The 21,762-nt window shown below is 42.9% G+C and overlaps 2 protein-coding genes across 4 annotated transcripts in view; one reads left to right on the top strand and one right to left on the bottom strand.

The window, feature by feature from the left end:
• The window catches only part of TRAK1 (trafficking kinesin protein 1), a 124,797-nt gene extending 114,604 nt beyond the window's left edge, over positions 1-10,193 (bottom strand). The window contains exon 1 of one of the 2 annotated variants that reach the window (XM_056483153.1): positions 9,816-10,193. The gene's annotated coding sequence lies outside the window, so the exon portion shown is untranslated. The remainder of the gene's footprint in view (positions 1-9,815) is intronic. The other variant, XM_056483154.1, reaches the window with a different exon arrangement.
• An 8,341-nt stretch (positions 10,194-18,534) lies between these two features.
• ULK4 (unc-51 like kinase 4) overlaps positions 18,535-21,762 on the top strand; it is a 210,871-nt gene continuing 207,643 nt past the window's right edge. Inside the window, exons 1-2 of one of the 2 annotated variants that reach the window (XM_056485487.1) lie at positions 18,535-18,897; positions 20,264-20,464. In XM_056485487.1, coding sequence (XP_056341462.1) covers positions 20,327-20,464 — 138 coding nt within the window. In that variant the 5' untranslated portion in view covers positions 18,535-18,897; positions 20,264-20,326. Of the gene's footprint in view, positions 18,898-19,188; positions 19,640-20,263; positions 20,465-21,762 lie in introns of those variants that run through there. The other variant, XM_056485488.1, reaches the window with a different exon arrangement.

The raw sequence follows: 21,762 nt of genomic DNA, 5'->3' as shown, positions 1-21,762 counted from the left end.
ACTTGTTCGCACTCAGAAGAGAAATTAATTTCCCATTGTAGGATTTACATCAGAGCGGTAACAGGCTGAAGCCCTGGTCACACTTTCCCAATATCTGAAGTTCAAACTGAGTATTTTAGAGCTGATCAGTTTAAGGGTTTACTAAATAAAAAAATAAAAAATCCACCCAAGAAACTTTTACTACCTACATTGTAACAACTGCTTTCTTACCTTTTCCAGGCAGAGGTCTAAGGAACAAAGAAGAGAAAACAGTATTACATCTGCTATAACAAGTCATGTTATAAACTGATCATTTTCCTATGCAGCCCCTCCTATTTCCTCTTACTCATTTCTCCCGCTGCAACATTATATCATGCTTTATCTTCAAGTTATTCCTGCTGGTCATAGGATCAAAACAATAGGCTTGCTCCTAGGTGCATTTAGGAATTTCCTCTCAGCCTTCTTGACAAACTAATTAGTGCTAATTTAACAGATAAGAGAGACAGGACTGGGTATTCAATCCTCCTCGTGCAAATCTGCTAACCAAGAATATTAAAACATGTTGCTGGCTTTCTTTTATTAAGAAAACAAACAAAAAATCCAAAACAAAAATACCCCAACAAACCACAAAACAAAACTCCCACATAACTAACAAATCATTCCATTTTGATGGCACTAACTCATTCTTAAAGAGACCTACATAACTTAATTAACTCTCATTTTTAAAGAGACCTAATAACTTGATGCCTACAGTTTGAATACAAGGTGTGGTATTATACACCTGAAGCAAACTAAACACTAATTGGCCTAGCCTGCACATTCCTATGTCACCTTTGTGCCATCCCCATCATTCATCTAACCCGCTAAGGAAAGACAAGCTAGCAGTAAAACTAAAACCAAGGAAATCTAACCAAATTTTAAAGCCATGTTCTTCAATTTGCCTCCCTGGCTTATTTCCCAGGAGTAACAGTACAAAAGATGTGTGGACAAAGGGGCACACACAGCTGGTAGGACAAGGCAGGACTATCCCCAGCAGAGATGGCAAACTGAGCCCAGGCTAACCTGGTTACAGAAGCACAGCCTTCAGGCACACAGCTTCCCAGGCACCTCTAGCTAGTATTAGTGTAGGCTGTCCTGAAAACACACTGTCACTCTACTGTACACTTATCCTGGAGCCATATATCCCTCTTGCTCCTTTTTCCTCACAGTGACATCAGTGCTTCTACCGGCCCACATCAATGTGATCAGGAATGCAACCTGGCTGGAAAGGCTAAGCCAAGGTGATGGGGGAGTCAAACCACTCACAGGCGCTGTGTTGGCTTCAGCTGTATGAGTTTTCAAATACTGGTGTTGCAATATATTCTTCCAAGCTTCACTGCCAGAAAAATAGCAATCCCTGGTGGGACTCAAACCATCAGTGCACTAACTGGTGTGTGTGCTTAATCATGACACCACAGGGCTGAGGGACACCACAAGTGAACATCCAGAGCCAGAATTTACAGAACCTAGACCAGTATCAATCAACCCAAGACTTAACAGCAAAGGCCTCCCGTGCAGTTACAGAGAGATGAGGTCTGGTTGCCCAGATGAATCCACAGACATATGAAACTGATGCTGACAAGCTGACTGGCAAGAGAAGAGCCATAAAAAATCTTTGTTCGTGTTGAATTCCTACCTATTGGAAGAGTGGCTCTGCTAGATTTACAAATCCAAGAAATAATCCATTATTAGTTGTAGAAAGGAAGAAATGTCACCTTTAATCCCAATATTTTTAAGGGGAAAAATTAACTATGATAAACAATTAGGAATATTTAAAAGTACAGTTTTGTCCACCTGAATTTAAACCTCTGCCTAAAGAACAGTTGACAAGTCATCAGGTCTACTCAACAACCATTTGGGAGCAACAATAAAACACAAAATATTCCTCTAAGAATGAAATAAGATAATAATAAAATCATGCACACTGTATTTAAGAAATCCATACTCATATTCAAGATCTACACCCAACATGCAGTGACATCTATCTGCCTTTTCCACCAGGGCTCTTCATTAGTTGGGTAAGCACTGTGAACTGTTAATTCAGTTTATTGTCTTCAAATTACACTCGGTTATGATCTTTGCCTTTACATACCAACATTTCTTGATTTAATACATTACTCATTCCATAAAATCATCAATATTTTTTTAAAAGACAGTAATACCCCCATGAACAAACCAGAAAAGATTATTGTCCTTTTTTACTAGTCAAAAATCGTATTTCCTGCCTCGCTTTCCTGCTATTCAGTATAATACTACAGAGGGACATCAATGAGAAAACCTTCCAATTTTCCTCCTTTATGTCAACATACAGCAGGTGTCCTCTGAAAGCTGATAAATAGTACAAAATGGGTGCAGTGTTTACTTTTGGAGAGCGGATGTTAGTAAGTCAGGCTCAAGAAACTGAGACTGACTTACTTTGAACATTCATCAGTTGGCAAAGTGAGAAAACTACATGTCTTCTTGGTGTTCTGTTCCCAGCCTGTGAAATCCCAGGCTCCCATTTTAAACACTGATCTTTTCCATAGCAATATACCATTGTCAGCTTATCAGTCCACCTATCTTACTAAAATAACTACTGCAAAAGTAGCACCATCTTATTCTGCATAACCCATCTGCGAGATGTGTTTAACTTCTGTAAAATGCACTCAAACTACTTGAGCTAGTCATACACTTCTCAGGGAATGTCTTTTGGGCCACGTGGAATTTTTCTTTTGTAAGAGAATTAGTAATGCACACTATCAATCCTAGTAATGTAGGAAAAAAAGCACAGAGGTAGCATACATGTCTACTGAGGTTGCTGCCTGTTGTACATACCCTGTCAGGCCCTAAATAGCTACAGAATGTGCCAATCCATTGACCCCAAGAGGCTGTTAGCCTTTTAACAGAGATTCACAAGAACTGGATTTAATTCCAGTACTAGCATGAACTCCTGAATTACTGCAAATGTTTTGATCTTGCTGCCCCCCATCACCCATTGCAAAGAAAGATTTTTGTGATTTTTGTGATTTGTGAATGCTGAAACAAACTTGGTTCATTAGAAGTTCACACTGACTCTTTTGCAGCTCTTACAATGTTAAAGGGCAAAGTATTTAGGAAAGTTGCATTTGCCCGAGGTACAACAGCTCCTAAATGAAACCTCATTTAGTAGATAAAAGCAGTACAAGTGAATGTCATGGAGAAATCAATGATCGCTGCAGAAAAAAAAAAATAAAAAGATAGCAAACATACATCCAATAGTTTGACAGTATACTCCTCTCTGGACTTTGGGACAAAGGACTCATCCAGATAAATGCAATATTTAACTTTTCTCAGCCTGTTCACTCTAATGGCTTTTGATGTCTTGCAAAAGTTTTTGCAAGTTTTTGAGTTTTTGAGAAAGCCACTACAGGGTAAAACATTCCTGAGCAAATACAAGAGTATTCAAAGGTTACAAACATTTCAGGCAATCAGAAAAAGCATATTCAGTTGAGATTGCCTTGCATTGGAAACGTGTGGCTCTCAGGTCAGCCACAACTCACTGGGTCAAGCCACAACATGCTTGTCTACCACCTTACAACATTACATGATCCTCAGCAAGCACAGCCATAAAGGACTGATCCTTACGTGGCCCTCACATGTGCAGGTTTGCAGAATTCATTACAGGACCAAAGGCTCCAAGAAGGTAATATTTTTGGTTAATCCTGGTCTCCACCCCCTCCATAAATACCTGGAAGTACTCATTACTGCAGTTATTACTTGAACACAACAAAAGCCCACAATTTCATTCTGCCATTTGCAACTACAGCAGAAGATCTATTTCAAAAACACATGTTAAAAGAAAGACTGATTTTTACCTCATCACTTTACATCAGCAGTGCTTAGTAACTCAGAAATATCTACTATGAGCAGACACAGCTGCATATAAAGAAATTCCATTAAAACAGGTCTAAGGATTTTGGCATTGTTCCAATGTCTTCCAATTCTGCTAATTTTACAGGTTTCACTGTGGCAATAGGTTTGCACAGATTTGAACTGCAAGGTTTCTGCTTACGGCAGAGGAGTGCCTGCTGCTCCCCTGCAAATTATGCAGTATCTGATAGTGAAATGAGGCTTTCTGGGACAGGCAACGCTGTTTATAACACAAGCTCCACTTAAATAAACATTAAAGAGGATAGTAAAAGTCTTAATTTTCCACAGCAGACATCAATGAGATTTTTAAAAAAATATCCCTCTCTTGAAACAAAACTGCACTTCAGACCCCCTAGGACACCAAATTGTGGCTGCTGTCAGACCGTAATTCATACAGGGTCCTGATTTGCTTGAAATTAGATTAGAGTATGACATTATCAGCAGCTGCCTTTAAAAAGATAAAATTTAGAATTTACTTGAACATACAATGCTTTTAAAATGCACCGATTGATTCCAGTTTGCAGCAGTCAACTAAGCTCTTCCAAGAGGCACAGGTAAGTAACTCAATGTATCCATAGCTTTCATTCTCTAGGCTATAAAAGTTTCCACTGTATGAACACCTTCCTAACCTCTGTTTTCTATTAAAAGATGGAACAAGTCAACTCAGCATTAAACTTCATTGAAAACATTGAAACTGACAACAGTTTTTTTGTGTTTTGTTCGAAGCATGGAATTATAGCAAAGCAGGGGGTTCACACATTTTTTTCCTTTAAATGGGAAACTAGACGAGAGGTGATCTCTCCCCTCTAGTTGCCACTGGTGAGGCCACATCTGGGGTACTATGTCTAGTTCTGGGTTCTCCAGTACAAGAAAAAGATGAACATACTGGAGAGTGGACAGTGACTGGCCACTAAGACAAAGAAGACTAGGGCATTTTTCCTGTGAGGAGAGGCTGAGAGAGCTGCGACTGATAGCTGGAGATGAGAAGGTTCAGGGAGATCTAATCAACAGGTATAAATACGTGCAGGGAAGAAAGCCAGAGCCAGGTTCTCTCAGTGGTTCCTAGACAAGACCAGAGAGATGAGCACAGACTGAAACACCAGCAGTTCCCTCTGAACATCCAGGAACACTTTTTCCCTTTGAGAGTGACCAGGCACCGACTGAAGTAGCTCAGGGAGGCAATGGAGTCTCCAGCCTTGGAGATACTCAGATGCTGTCACAACACAGACCTGTGCCAAGTGCTCTAAGAGAACTCTGCTTGAGCAGGCAGGTTGGACCTGATGACCTTCAGAAATCCCTTCAAATCTTAACCACACTAAGATCCAGTAAAGCAGCCTCGCTACAGAGTTCAGTATTTCTCTCTTCTGTTCACACAGGTGCTCAAAGCCAAAAACATGCCATGTTCATGCCAAGAACAAAAATATGCAGCAAGTTATTGCCAGCCTCAGCATCTCATTTACCAACACGTAACTAGTCTTGGTTATACCAGAGCTTGGAGTGTAGCCGTTTCAAAATCAGCTCATGTTCACTAAAGACTATTCTCTCATGACACTAAAGTCCCATTCACTTACTACTATTGCTTCCTTTGCTCCCTGCTAACAGCTGCTCAGCTGCCCAGAAGAGACAGTCTGAAAATTAACCTTAAAAGCAGCTCTTGTCTGCATTAACAACTCAATTCCAAGCACCATAATATGGAAGGGGATAGAAGAGAGAATCCATAGTCATGGGAAAACTTGCTCTGCTGGGCAGCAGCATGATCTAATGTCAAAATAAGCCAATAATGAAACTTCGCAAGGGCTTTTAAACCAAGCTCTTCCCACATTTCCTTCCTTCTTTCTCATACCCTGCTACAGCATTCTGAACTTCTGCTAAAAACACAAGCAAAACTAAGAGGACTCTAACATATTAACCTACCAGTATTATTACAAAAAAAGCCCCAAATTTGCACACAAGAAAATACAAGTTATAGAGCAGCAATCTCATTTGCTTTTTCAGCATCTAATGGACAGGAAGGTTAAAGAATCTTGTCCAGAGAAGGCACAAGACAAGGCAAAGAATCAACTCCAGTAAGGCCACTGATTTAACTAAAGCAAATCTGCCAACATAATTGAATCTAAGAATTATCTCTGAGCTAATCTGTTTGTGCTATCAATAAGCCTCTTAGCTGGTCAACCATAAGCAGGATGACTATATGGCATGACTTTTTGCACTGTAATCAATAGGCTCCAATAAAAACAGAAGTATTGGTGACTCAAAGTTCAAATAGAGGACAGTTTTAGACTAAGAATAGTACCAGTGAATTCCTGAAATCTACTTAAGAAGCATCATGCTATTCACTACAAAGTAAAATAAAAGTGCTTGTAAACTCACAGCTATCTCAGTCAAACCACTGAGTAAGCAGGAAGGCTTTGAACCAGACACCAACTGATATCTTGGAAAGTCTATGTTAACAGGAAGTTCATTCTCAAGATTTTTATCTCTCCAAGTAGCACTGATCCCACAAATGAATACACAAAATTGAGCCCTCCATACAGGTGCAGCATTCCAAGGTGTCAGTGGCATTGCCTGTGGAGTCTTAATGATACATTTATGACCAGGGAAACATACCTTCACAGCACAGACCACACCCCAGTTTTACAGTTCCAGCCTTACACAGCTTCATACTGTAGCTGAGCTGCCTACAACTGACAAGCTGTCACTGTCATTCAGTGACTAGAAAGTAGTTCTCCTACTTACTATGTTCTTACAATAACTCTGAAAGTCACTTGGTGTGCAGTCACTACCAGAATCTGTTCCTTTTCACAGCCTTTCTGAAGGACACAAGTGACAATCTCATTCCCAGCAGAATCAAGGAACAACATGAGCATCACAGGGGACGATGCCAGTATGCCTTTGCTCATTTCACATGCAATTTAAGTGTATTTAATCTTGAATGTTGATCTTGATGCAACACTAAGCTTCTTACAGAGGTAGAACTGCCAGGTACATCTGGAGAGAAGGAATAGTTCAAAAAGAAAAACAGAACTAGTTGTAAAAGCCTACCTATCAACAACATTACTCTGACCAACAGGAAAAAGCACAGCTCCTATTTCCATATTGTGGTTATCACAACTCCCAATAGTACAGACCAGTTCTACCGGTCTGGCTGTCCTTGCATTAATATGGAAGTATTGGGAAATAAGTAGTATGTGTAGTAAAAGGATTAGTTTTGTAAGAGTTAAAACAGGGTTATTCAAAGATATACCAATTAAGTAATCCAGCCTAATATTGGAGGGTTATTAGAGCAGGCACCCATTTTTACTGAGGTAGAGGGAAAGCTATATGGTACAAAATTCTAAGTAAAGAATCCACAAATCTCTGCGAATTAGCAAGAAACCACCAACCTTGACTTGAGCATCACTCACAACATACAATGTCCAGACAACACAAAACAAATTTTGTCCTACAAATGCTATTTCTGGTCCTGGCAGGAGGAGCACTAAACCACCTCAACTCTGGAAATCAACAAAATTTTAGAGACTTAGGAAAGAAATGTATTTCAAACAAACATAACTCATACACTGCCTTCTTGCTTAATTATCTCTCCTTCTCCCAAGGAAAATTTTAAATAACATAGGAAAACTTATGAAGAAAAATATGTAGCTTTTCTTGGTTTTAACCTCTTGTCTTTAAATACTGCAGATGGTGCCTCAATAACACTCATTCTGAGAATCCTTTCTACAGAGCTGTTTAAAAAAAGTACCTTGCATTCAGTTTACAGTCTATCACAGCAGACAGAGTGGGAAGTTTATGCATTTTTCCTTTTCAGTATTATAGCAACAACACTAAGAAACAGTAATATTGATCAAGTACACATTTAAAAGAAAAATATTTAACCTACACTAATTTCTGCCAGACTAATCTCATTATTCTATCCCAAAGAAGATTGGCTAGAGTATAAATAAAATCCTCAGAGCACACTGCAAGATTAGGATCAAATTACATCTACAAAAGCAGCTGATAATCTGTTACAGGAGACAGAATATGTGAAGCAGCAAGGAGCCCAGGCGTGAGCTGCAGCAGAGAGGAACAACAGCAGTTCCCACCAGTTCCAGGCAAATCCTTCCAACCTGATCTTGCTCTCTGGTACATGCAAGCTGGCTTACTCCCACCAGCTCTCACCCGTGTTCCACAAACTGTCGGAGTGCCATGTTAAAATACATTAATATCCACGGCAAAACCTGTGCATCACATCCCGGGCCTGCCTATTAGCCAGGACTCTGGATTAAACTAGTCAGATGCTCAGAGGCTGCTGCAGCAGCTGAATATTTCACTGGGATTTTAAGCACCCACATATCAAACATGGGGCACCACACAGAAATGCATGTGCCTAATCACATTAATGCTTCCTTGGCATACTGTTGTGCTGCCCAGTGTTCTAGAATAGGCACACCAAATTCACCAGTGTGAATTTCTGGTTCATAACTGAACAAAAGATGAACAGATTATTTTTGTCTGGTATGGGATGTTTTTGCACTAGATCCAGAGATCCTGCTTCTTTTCTCTATCATCCATCATGCAGTTCAATTCGCTGGCAAGTGGGAATTTATTCATGCAACTGACAAACTTTTATTTTACAACAGGAGAAATTTAAATTCTATCCATTCTATCTGTTCATACAGTTGTCTAGTCTTCACTCAGTAGTTCACATTAAAAGCTGAAAACTCTTGCCTTCCATTAGGATTTTTACCATCCTGGTTTTCCTCCCTTGCAATGATGCTCATTAAAAAAAACAGAGAAGTAAGCTTAATGGCTTAATATAATTTTCTTATTGTCATCACAGGTTGCTTTGACTCAGTTAAAACAGGTTACAGTGCCTCAGAGAAGGCACAGTTTTGTGAATACAGCCCCTGGGTTTGGAGACAACACTCCCTCCTCTAGACTTCTTCTTGTAACTCCAGAAGAGCCATACTAGGACAAACAGGTTTAAATCCGGAGCAATTCCAGCACAGCCAGAAGGCAGGGTACCACAAACAACACATACACAGTACACATAGCAGTAAAACAGGCACATATGGCAAACTGGTCATCATAACTGTTGTTTGGTTTTGTTTTAACTTTTTGTTGTTGTTTGCTATTTTTTTTCTGTTGCTTTCCTGATTGCAAAAACCATTACACCCACGACTTAATCTCAGCGGACTGAAAGGTTCAAATAAGGTTACAGATTGCAAAGCAGAAAAAAGTGTCCGAAAGTCGGAAAGAGGGAGAACATGAACCCTAACTCCCACTCTTGAACAGTTCAATTTCTTTGGAAATTTCCTAACTCTTCCCTAATTTTACCTGAAACAACCTCACATATAGGTGAAAATTAAAAATCGTCAGATGCAAACCAAGAGAGACACCAAGATCTCAAACTTGCTGAAAACCATAACGGAGTATTTCAGTCATTTTAAAGAGTGGAATAGTGCCAAAAGCTATCCATAATCCCCAACGCTGAAGAAACCGAATGAGTGTTTGCAGGTCCCTCTGCGATGGCTAGAAAGCTACTTCTGCATGCGGGGGGCCCTTGTATCTGAAAACAGCAGCAGTCTAGCTGGAAATAATGCAGAGGCACAATTCTGTTAGCGATTCTTGACCTTCGATACGCAATTCTACTCATGTGCTTCTTTCCTTTAAGGGGAAGGGACAAAAGAGCGCAGGCAGCAGAGCAATGCGCAGCGCCCGCCCCCGAGCCAGCCGGCTGTGAAGGTCGAGGGGCCCGAGGAGAAGGAAGAGCGGCTGCACCTTGCTCACCCCCCGTTCCGCAGCCCGGCGAGCGCTGCAGGCCTCGCCGGCACACCGCAGCCCCCGCACCCTCTCGCTCATCGGGGGCAGCGGCGGCCGCGCCGGTGCCTCCGCGCGTCCCCCCCCGCGCCCTCCGCCGCACTCACCCCGCTCCGGGCCCCCCGGGCGGCGGGGCGCAGGCGGCGGCGCCCCCGCGGGCCGGGGGAGCCTCGCTGCCGGCGGCGGCCACCTCCGGGCTGCTTCTCCCCTCACGGCTCGCCCCCGGCCCGCGCCGCTGAGAGGCCGCGGCGTGCGGGGAGGGCAGAGCGCAGGGGCTGCGGTGGCCGGCTGGCTGCTGCTGCTTCTCCCTCCTTCTGCCGACGCCTCATGTGCCCTCCTCCTCCCGGGTCTCTCCTGACAGGCCGCTGCTGCTCCAGCTCTAGGCTCTCTAGCGGCGCCCGGGGACCGCTGCGAACCCCTCCGGCCGGGCGGCAGCGCACGTGGGGCGGCTGCCGGGCGCTCTCCGCCGCCGCTGCCGGGCGCGGAGCTGCTGCGGCCGCGCAGCCTCCTCAGGAGGCGGGGCGGCGCGGACACCTCGGGGGCTGCGGCGCCACCCGCCGCCGGCGGGGCAGCAGGAAGGGGCGGGAGGCACAGAACGCCGCCGGCGGCCACCTCGGCGGCCGCTGGCTCGGTAATCGCAGCGCTCCCTTTCCCGCCCCCCGGAGGCCATTACCTCATGGCCCTGCCCAGCCGCGGAGGAGGGGCCGAGCGTCGCCCGGCAACCGGCCCCCTGCCGCGGGACGGGCCGGGCGGGCCGGGCGCTAGAGCGGCCCCGGCGGGAGAGGCTGGTCGCCGTGCGGAGCAGCCCGAGCCGGGCACTGCTCCCACAGCTCCGGGATATGCACAGGCGATCTGGGCTGGTTTGAGAGGCGGAGAGGGCAAGAATGATTACGGGATGTATTAAGCACCAGAAATTCCTCAAAGGAAAAGATTTGCGATGAATGTCCCATATACAGAGAAAAGTCTCAAGTCCAAGTTCCTTTCCAATCTTTTTGGTGGTGCCCCGCGACAGGATAAAGATCAATGATCATAAACTAAATCACAAGAAGTTTCACCGCAACATGAAGAATAACTACTTTACACTAAGGGCAGCAAAGCACTGAACAGGCTGCCCATGGAGGTGGTGGAGTCTCCCTCTCCGAAGACATCAAAACTCTCCTGGATCCGATCCTGCGTAACTTGCTCTAGCTCACCCTGCCTTGGCAGGGGCTTGGACAAGATGATCTCCAGAGGTCCCTTCCAAATCTATCCTGTGATAAATGTAATAATTATTAAAGGGGAAAAAAAGTGAGAAACCCAGAACAAATCAGGACTTCATATATTTATTGGAGGAAAGTTTGATTCGTTTTGTCTCCCGGCAAGGGAGTAATAGAACTGTGTTCAAGGTTACAGCTGGTAAGACAAAAAAAAAGTTGCAGTCATGCTGGTGGTGACAGGATTCCAGAAGCGTGGAATAACCTCCAGAGAGGATAAATTAATTCAGGGCTCGACCCCGAATAATCCATAAAAAGAATGGATTGCACCCTTCACAGATGCAAACAAAGAGAATCCCAGATGGGGATGTATGCTTTTGGGTGACTGAAAAGAGAGGAGAAACATTGCGAGGGCCAACAGGATTCTCAGGCAGCCTTTCTAACAGGCGTGTCTACAGAGCAAATCCCCAGCTAGTGATTTAAATTGGGCATGTGAGTCAACCTAAATGCTTGGTGTTGCTGCCAAAAGGAACAGGCTTCTCTACCCACTTCTCCTGTGGAGGAGCCAGGTAGTCCTGGTTTTCCCAAGGGCTGGCTCTGTTGCTTAGGATTCCTCAGTGACTCCATTTACTAACATCACACAGAACTAACTATTTTTTCCATGCCAGTGTTCTGCCCTGTTAGTGAACTGATTCACCTTATCATCATAGAAATATCAGGAGAGAACACAAAAGATGAGCTGAAACCATTAGTCTGGGAGGAAAGGGACCCACCCCTCTGGTAACCTTGCACTCTTAAATCATCTCAGTAGTCTCATCTAAATCCTCCCTAAAACAAAAAGTTCAAGTTGCTGCTAAGAAGTCTAACAACACAGTATCACTAAAGAGGTTGGTGCCTTCCACTTCTCACCCTTAGCTGAGTCCTCCCATTGCTTCCTTTGTGTCTGGTTCTGAAGATGTGTGACCGTTGCCAGTGAGCAAGCTAAAACAGGAGGCTTTAAAGAAGGGTTGTTTCTTATTAATACTGAAACAGCTAACTATGAAGTCAGATGAGCGACAGAGGTTGCACAAGAGAGGGAACAAGACTGGGAGGTTGCAAAAGATGGATGGAGTCCCAAAGCTGCACAGCTGGAAACTTGTTATAATGTGTAACATAAGGCCGAGACAGCAGTGAGGATGAATGGTCTGTACAGTGAAGGAGAAGTAATTTTGAGGAACAAGAGTTTGCTCTGTGCTTTACATACTATAAATGAGAAGCAGAGTGGCATAAAAAAAAAATGAGCTTTCAGTTCCAGAAAAACAGAGGAAGACACAGAACAGAAGCACCTTGGAATCCAGCCCAGGAAGAAAATCAAATGCTGAGGGGAAAAAAAAAAAAAAAAAAAGAAAAAAAAAAAAAAGGAGGAGGTAGAGGGAAGTAGAAAAGTGAATATCCACACCAACAACAGTGAGAAACAAGTGTCCATGGTTGTAGGTTTCTTATAGAGAAGAACCAATTGACCTGTCACGTCTGTAAGGAACAAGGATTTGAGATGTACTGCTGAGACTGAAAAGACTCTTGTTAAAGAGAGCAGAAGTCCTTCACAGTGGGAGAAAGGGCAATGGCATGCACTGTTTACATCCAAACACAGTATGTAGAAAAGAGAACTTGGGGCTTTGGGGATTGCCAGGTCCTTGCATGCAAGGTGTATATCTGTGCACTGGTCATATGACATGGTAGCAATTGTTTGGTGGTGTTGTGTCAAATCCTCCTGAAGATTTTTTGGTCATGTGGTACTATAATATACGTAAGCATACTCCACTGCATTTCTATCACCAGTTCAATTTATCCACCTAATAATTCCAAAGCTGGCAATTGACACAGTAACCAAATACTTGCAAAAAGTTTCCTAGATTTCTCTGCTCTCTTTCTGTTTTCATTATCTTTTCCTTTTCCTCTCTCCTTTTGATTTTACCATATATGATATAACCATCACAATATTTTCATATTCATTCTCAATTTTGCTCTCTTGATTACATCTCTAAAAGAAACTTTATTTCCACCCTGCTAAAATACAGCACCTTTTGAATGTACTTTTCAGTGAGCATGCTGTTGTTTTTCTTGTTTTCCTCACCATTTGCTGTCCGTAGCACCTCCTTTATAGGCTCTGTAAAGCAATCAAAGAATACAATAAAAGCTTTAAAAGCATTTGAAACCAATTTAAGAAATCTGTGATTAGTTTGCCAGCTGAAGACTCCAATTGCAGCTGAAATTGTGGGGTAAAGGATTTTAATCTCAGAGAACAAACTAATTCCAGTGGGCATTAACAAGTGTTTGGAGAGGAAAAAAAAATTCTCTAAAACATACCCTGTGTTTCTGAATAGCTGTCATGGAGTTAAAAAGGAGTTGCAGTGCCCTCTCTTTTTGTTTTCCTGGTGGTACCTGGTGTTATTGGCCCCGTTTCTCACACTTTTATATCAGCATGAACTAAGTAATGCTGCAAATCCTTTACAAAGATCTATGAAGTGTCCACATAACACTGCCTGTGCAACGTCGTTTCTCGTTTAAACGGCATTTTTTTGTAAAGCTGTCATTGCTTTTACCTGAATATCAAAATACACAGATACTTGCAAGTTGTTGTACTGAGCATTAAAAATTTTAATGAAAAATAAAAATGTAAGTACTTTTGACTGATTTTTTTCTTGGTTGATGTTTGGGGGCTTTGTTTGTTTTGAAGGATTTTTTTTTTTTTTTTTTTAATTTGTTTTGTTTTACAAGACATTATGCAATGCTACCTTTGCTGGAAGAATCAAATCAGCAGAGCAGCTTTTCTTGCTGGGAGCTCTGTGCTTCTTCCAGTGAGCATCAGGCAGCACCAATGCCGTCCCCTTTTTCAACTGCATCTCTGCTGGAAATTTCTTTCCTGTAAAGGGGCTGCATCTTTCAGGAGCAGTACCAAATTATGGAATTGGCCTAAAGTGTTATTGTGACTATGACCTGAGGAGAGCTGATGCTGATTTGAGAAAGAACACATGGAAAATGAGAGGCTAAGTAGAAAACAAATTTAAAAGTAACTTTATGGACTAGCTAAAACACGAACACAAGATGAGGAGAGAAATAAAATGAAGATGAAAAGATTTTAAGGAGAAAACTCATAAAAATTTCCTGCATAGTGGGTCATAAAGAATAATTATGGGAAAAGAAGCATTATTCCAGATTTTACAGTTTGAGAAAAAAAAAAAACAAAACTAATTGAGGCAAACTGTGACTCAGAGGATGGGGTTTTGCACATATTTTGCAATAATGAGATGCAAGTTGGAATAAACAGCTTGTAAAGATCAGATTAGAATTACAAGTGAAGTCAGATACACAAACAAAGAGGAAATTAAATGAAAGGTAGTGGGATAATGATAAATGTGCCAGGCATGCATTTTGCAAGAAAAAGGAAAAAGCCCATGTAATCAAGCAAAGTCAAATGAAAATTACACCATGGAATGATGATAATACTTCTGACATTGTGAATTTTAATCAGAAAGTAAAAGATATCCTGAGTATGCAGTCTGAATCTTCAGCATATGCAGCATAAAAGCCACTGCTTGCTGCTGAAACAGAGAATTTTTATGTGTGATAAAGAAGCATGACTTTCGTGTGAGTACAAACTGCTGGATGTAAAAGAAGAAAACGGGATGTTCTGCCATGTTATATCTAGAACAGATGAAAATAATTCAACCAGTATAGCATGTTTTACACACTACCTACTGCATTAGAACAAGGAATAGTTTGAATATTGGAAGACACACAAAAATAAATAATTTTATATAATCTCAAAATTATATAAGCAGAATGGCAGTCACTGAAAAAGCAAAATATTGACAAGGCCTATTCAGCTTCCCTACCTCAGCAAAACAGTCATCATCATATTTTGGAAGCCAGCAAGTGGGCTGAGGTGTTGAGAATGCTGTTAGAAGTGAACCTTACAGCAGAAGAGTATCAACTCTGCCAGCCAGGCTCACAAAGCCAGTATCAGAGCTGATTATACTCAGGAATGTGACATAAGAAATGCCTGGCAGGAACTGTGGTAATTCATTACAATTAGCCCCATCTCCTTAGCAGTTAATAGAAACAAACAAACAAACAAACAGGAAGTTGGTCCTGACTACAGTATCATATACAGAGCAGTTACTGATTTCTCATGGCAACCAAATTATTTTGAGAAGGTAAAAATACCTTGTAATATGCCAACCTTTAAAGGTGTTAAGTCAGAGAGTATTAAAATTTTCAGCATATCTCACCACATCTCTTTCCAACCTTAGACATATGCAAAGCATTGAGACCATAACAGAGGGAGAGGAAACACAAGCATGGCATACATGTAGTACTGGTGACCTTGCAAGTTGACCCAGTGAGGTGAGATTTTGGAGCCTTATTATTGTACAAGAAACCACTAGCAGTTTTTTTGCCTTACCAGTGAAACAATCCACAAACTGGTTTGCAATAATATTTCAAAAGTGTAGAGAATAACTCTTTGATTGAGAAAACAAATTTTCAAACAAGAATCCCAGACAGCAACTAAGAATTTGAAAAGTCATTGCTATTTCCAAATATCAGAAATATATGATACTAAAACAGTAACATTTGAATTTATTTAATGAATTTGAGATGACCAGTAAGTACAACAGAGTTGTACTAGAAAACCAAGGTGACAAAATTATAATATCATATCAAAATGATAATATCATAAACACATATTAATGTTACCACAAAATACAAAAATAAAGAAGAACAAAGTTTCATTCAAATGATGAAATAGGTGCCTGTTTCAAGAGGATGTTGGACAATAATCTGAAAATAAAAAGCACAAAATAAAGATGTGCCCATGTCCACCATTCTGCCAAAAAGATGAAACACCAGAAAAGTGGCTCTATACACTTCCCAGGAATGGCAGTACTGTCAAAGCAAATGGAACATAAGAGTATTTTATTTCAGCAACTGAATCATCATACCCTAGATGCCAAGAATAGAAATTCTCTTGAGAATGGGGTCAGTCTGGAATAGAAATAAACACGGTGTACTAACAAGATGGGATTGAGTATGAGTAATCATGATATCTGGAAAAAAAAAAAAAAAAAAAAGAAAAGCTAGTACACATGGCAAAATAAAACAGAACTGTATAGCATTTTCAACGCATTAGAGCAGACTGAAGATCACATCTTACGAAACATGGAAACATACCTTAAAATTATAGGCTACTATATTTTTATATATTGTATATATTAGTCAGACTTTTGAGAACCAGGCAAAATGTCAGAGGCTTATGCAGTACCCATTGAGGGTAGAGCAGTGAAGTGTTGAAGCATGCCTGAACAATGTGCTTGCAATCACGAGATCTCAATTTGCCTTAAATTAGATCATATATTTATTTAAGAACAAGAATTTGATTACATTTGACTGTCCTGTCTAATAGCCAGGCAAATAGCAAGGCTGAGTTTGCTGCACAGATTGCTAGGAGTATTGAAATGGTGCAAACAGGACAGAGAATATTTTGCATTCCGTTCTTGAATGTAGAAAATATTCCCACAGAAAAGTTCTCTGCAGTTGAGTACAATGCTTGAAGTCATGTTTAGTAACAGGGTAAAGGAGTAACAGACTGAAACAGTAAGTAAAAGGCCAAAGATAAGAGTCTTAAAATTACAACCCTGATCTGTATTTGTAATACTTTATTTCTGAAAGATAACTCTCATACCTGAAGCAACATGTTTGAAGGGAGAATCCTCCATTCTTACACCAAATCAAAGGGAAAATTCTTCATCTGGAGTGTATTGAAACTGTGCACCCAGACAGCAAGAAACATACAGACGTAATGAAATGTGTATCAACAATAAAAAATGGGTTGGAAAAAAAGGGGATATAAGTTAACCTGTCTCCCTATGTCTGCATTTAATTATTAATTTAGCCCCTTTGCATAAAAATAATCCCTAACCTGGACTAATTTAACAGAAAGTGTACATAGGCCAAAACATGAGAAATCTGGAAGAAAAGTCAGTAACTTGATAGTTATTTTAACTTACTTTTATCTTCTTGGACAGGGACAATGAAATTAACTTATTCTAAGATGTGGCCTTGAACTGCTGCCGGGACTTGTGTGCAACTGAGCTAATACTCTATTCCTTCTTCTTTACATCAGTCATTCTTATCACAACCACAGATAAAATACTCATTTTTCTGAAATCTAAATAAATCCCTCTTCAAAGCATACTTTTCTTGTGCTTATTAATAGAATGTGATGTCTACTTACGCATTTGGTTTATTTATATCTAGTCAACTATTCATTTACATTAAAAAAATAATGGAAAAATTATCTTGTGCAGCTTCAAAGCTGTAGCTTCATTGATAAACCTCTGCAGTTACCAAAAACTTACAGTGTAAAATGGGACAGAGCACCAATTTTCTCAGCCTGTCTTCATAGGGGAGGTGTTCCAGTCCCCTTATCACTTCATGGACTTCCCTGGACTTGCTCCAACTCTTCCATGTCCTTCTTATTTTGGAGGCACCAGAGCTGGATGCAGCACTCCAGGTATGGTCACACAAGAACAAAGTACAGGGACAGAATCACCTCCCTCGCTCTGCTGGCCACGTTCCTTGTGATGCAGTCCAGGATACCTCTGCCTTTTTGGGCTGCCAGCCCACACTGCTGGCTCATGTTTTTTGTCCCAATAAAGAGGGGTTTGGGTTGTTTTTTTCCCTTTTCAATATTAGAGGGCTTTAAAATCATACTGAAGTCTTCTTGAGAGTGGGAGTAAAAAAATCTGATTATCATGCTGCCTAGAGGAAACATTGAATCCTTCCTGTAAGTGTACTACTTTTACTGATATTGGTTAAAATGGATCAATGGGTTCAAACCTGTTAGGAGGTCAAAATATTGGTGAGTCAATGAGAAAACACAGAATTCTTTACAGCTTGCTCTAGAGCAAACGTTTTTAAATGTTTTTTTAGAATCACAGAATGGTTTGACTTGGAAGGGACCTCGAAGACCATCTAGTTCCAACCTCTGCTGTGCCAAACCCTTCACTATACCAGCCCCATCCAGGGCTGAACAATTCCAGGGATGGGACATCCACAGCTTCTTTGGGCAACCAGTGACAGTGCCTCACCACCCTCACAGCGAAAATTTTTTCCCCTAGTATTTAATCCAAATCTACTTTCTTTCAGTTTGAAGGCCCTTGTTCTGTGACCACAGTTCCTGATGTTGCCCAAAAGAAAAGAAATTTTTCAAGGGCCTTACAATAACAAAGCCAGACAAGAAAAAAATAAAGACAAAACCTGATCCCCATAGGATGAAAAAACAAGTGAAAACTCCACGTTATTGTTAAACACAGAAAATGCTTGTTTCAAGGGCTAGTCGCAGGAAAAGCGTCCCTCAGTTAGGCGCTGGCAGAAGGCCACGGCAGGGCTGAGGACGCCACTGCCGTTCTGAGGGCGGAGGTTGCCAGCGCAGCCCCACCAACACACGCCGCCGGCAGCGGCCGCACCTTTCCCGAGGGACGCGCCAGCCCCTGCGCTCTCCACGCCAACATCCGGAACGCCCCTCCCGCTCGCCGCCCGGTGGTACCGCCCTGGCCCTTAGCCCATTGGGGCTCCACTCTGCTTCCGGCATCCGCCACCGTCTCCTGGAAACGGGCGTGGGGTGGCGACCATCCGAGTAGCGTTCGGGGGTGCGGGGACGCAGCCCGGTGGGACCTGGCGGTACATTCCAGCTGGAATAAAGAATAGCAAAACTCTCCAGTTCCCGAAGTCACTCTGCCTGCTGAGCCAGTGCCTTTCCCTCTTTCCTGTATTTTGTGGCGCGCAGGGACGAGTGTCCCGTCCGGACGGTGCCACCGGGGCATGGCAGACTCCATCCCGAGGGCGGGGCTCCGCCGTTTCGGTTGATGGCGGCAGCGTGGCGTTGGTCCATCCCTCGCCACACTACGGCTGTCGTTCCCACCCTTTCCCGCCGGGCGCATCCCCGCACACACAGGTACGGCTGTCATTCCCACCCTTTCCCGCCGGGCCCATCCCCGCACACACAGGTACGGCTGTCGTTCCCACCCTTTCCCGCCGGGCCCATCCCCGCACACACAGGTACGGCTGTCGTTCCCACCCTTTCTCGCCGGGCCCATCCCCGCACACACAGGTACGGCTGTCATTCCCACCCTTTCTTGCCGGGCCCATCCCCGCACACACAGGTACGGCTGTCGTTCCCACCCTTTCTTGCCGGGCCCATCCCCGCACACAGGTACATCTCGTACCTTTCCCGCGCGCGTTCGCGACCGTTACCTGGCGGAGCGCGCGCGGCCAGCGGCCCCTCACCGCCACCGCCGGCCGGCCCCCCTACCCCGATCCCTTACTCGACCCCTCACCGCCCTCTTGCTCCCTCTTGCCGCCGTCGGTCCGAGTACGGGAGCGGGGCTGGCACCTCTCGCTCCTGAGATCCCACGGCTCCCTCCCCTGCGCTACAAGCGCGGCGGGAGGCGGCTGTGTCTGCGGGGCCGCCGTGCAGCGCCTCAGGCCCGGCCGCCCCCGACAGCGCTGGCAGACGGCGAGTCGTGCACGGGCTGCTCGGTTCGGAGTGGTTTTGACCGTTCCCTGGTAAAGAAGAGGGAACGGCGTCTCCTTGGTGTGCTGGTCTTGTATCCAGCCCAGAGCAAGTCAGTTCCCTCGGCGCCCGGAGGCTGCTGCTTTGGGTGCTTCTGTGGAGTATCACACCTGCTTCGTTACAGGTGGTGGCTTGGGAGGCTTCCAAGACGGCCTTCTTACCTCATATTTTCCCTTTTTATATCAGTTTATTTGATCTCGTTTTTACTTTCATGTCAAAGTCCATCTGTTGAAAGACTGTTTTGTGTGTCAGAGAAGCTGTGGGTGTCCCATCCCTGGCAGTGTTCAAGGCCTGGTTGAATGGGACATTGAGTACAGTGTTCTAGTAGGATGTGTCCCTGCCCACAGCAGGGGCACTGGAACGAGATGATCTTTATGGTCCATTCCAATGCAAGCCATTCTATGATTTTATGATTCTATGCTCTTTTGGTTTGTGTATTGAAATAAAGGCTTAGCCATTACTCTTGAGAATCAGAGACTATTCTCTTTTCCCTTCTTCTCTTTCATTTTTACAGATATACTATTTAGAATTTGTATCTACTAGCCTATCTATTACTTTTTTAATAAGATCTTTGGAAGTGTAAAATTCACCTATTCAAAATTTTGATCACATTTCCTGAGAAGAGGTCTTCTGTAATTATATTCAATCTTTCTGGAAGTACGGAATCTCTATTTATGATAATTGGGAGAATGAATACTATATGTGAATGACCATTAAATTTGAAGGCTTCCCCTTTCTCCTCCTTTAGGTTTATTTGTTTATGAGACTAATTCCATGTTTCCAGTCTGTTGCCTGTGAAGCATCATAAAGCATGGAGAACTTCGTTTTGTATGAGGAGGTTGGAAGAGGAAATAGGACAGTTGTTTATAAAGGAAGAAGAAAAGGAACAATTAATTTTGTTGCCGTTATTTGTAGTGATAAATGCAAGAGAGCTGGAGTAGCAAACTGGGTAAGTAATGGTGTTTCTTTTCCTGCTAAATCTGGGAAAAACTACAGCCTACAAAATTCTGGTAGCACAAGTTATAGAAAAGTGTCACATGCTTCTTTAGATGGAGTTTGCCACATTTAGATCAGCTTCTCAAGATTTTAAGTTTTTATTCTTTAAACACAGTCTTCTTTTAATGTATTTTTATTTCTTCATGTGATTTTATTGGCTTTTAGATTGCTTGCATAAACCCATGTTTAAGTCTTACTGTTTCTGTAATGTGTCAATGAACTTGTAAAAATAATTGTGTGGTGGTTTGCTTTATTTTATTACTGTGCAAATCCAGTGGTAGCAGCAACTTCCAGTGTACAATCGATTTCTTACTTAGCAAGAAGGAATTATTTTTGATGAAGGAATACCCTTTAAGCTAAATCAATTCTGGTTTCTAAAACTTTGGCAAAGCTTTAAATATGATACTTTCTGGAAAGGAAACTGATACAGGTACACAGTTCAAATATTTTTTCCCTGTAGATACATTTTGTTTCTGCAGCGGGTTAAACTTGGCTGGATGCCTGGTTACCACCAAAGCCACTCTATATCACTCCCTTCTTCAGCTGGCAGGAGTCAGAAAATGCAATGAAAGGATTAAAGATAAGAGCAGGGAGAGATCACTCACCAATTGCCTTCACAGGCAAAACATACTCGATTTAGGGAAAGTAATTGAATTTATTGCCACAGTAGGATAATGGGAAATAAAACTGAATCTTAAAACACTTTTCTCCCACCTTTTCTTCTTCTTGGGCTCACCTCTACTCCCAATTTTCTCTCCATCCTCCCTTGCCAGAGATGCAGGGAGATGGGGAGTGCGGTCAGTTCATCTGACACTCTGTTGCTCCTTTCTCCTCGTGCTCTTCTGCTCCAGTGTGGGGTCCCTCCCATGAGAGACAGTCCTCCACAACCTTCTTCAGTGTTGGTCCTTCCCACGGGCTGCAGTTCTTCATGCACTGCTCCAACATAGGTCTGTTTCCACAGAGTGCAGTCCCTCAGGAACAGGTTGTTCCAGTGTGAGTTCCCGTATGGTTGCACGTCCTGCCAACAACCGCATGGGCTCCTCTCTCCATGGGTCTGCAGGTCCTACCAGGAGCCTGCTCCAGCACAGACTTCCAGCAGAGTCACAGCTCTCTAGGGTTTCCACCTGCTCTAGAGTGGGGTCCACCACAGGCTGCAGGTGGATCTCTGGTCTGCCATGGACCTTCATGGGCTGCAGAGGGACAGCTTTGCCTCACTTGCCTTCACCAGGGGCTGCAGGGGAATCCTTGCTC

The sequence above is a fragment of the Oenanthe melanoleuca genome, chromosome 2, assembly GCF_029582105.1.
Source record: "Oenanthe melanoleuca isolate GR-GAL-2019-014 chromosome 2, OMel1.0, whole genome shotgun sequence".
NCBI classification, from domain to species: Eukaryota; Metazoa; Chordata; class Aves; order Passeriformes; family Muscicapidae; genus Oenanthe; species Oenanthe melanoleuca.
The sequence above is the reverse complement of the archived record's forward strand: the minus strand, read 5'-3'. Positions and strand labels throughout refer to the sequence as shown.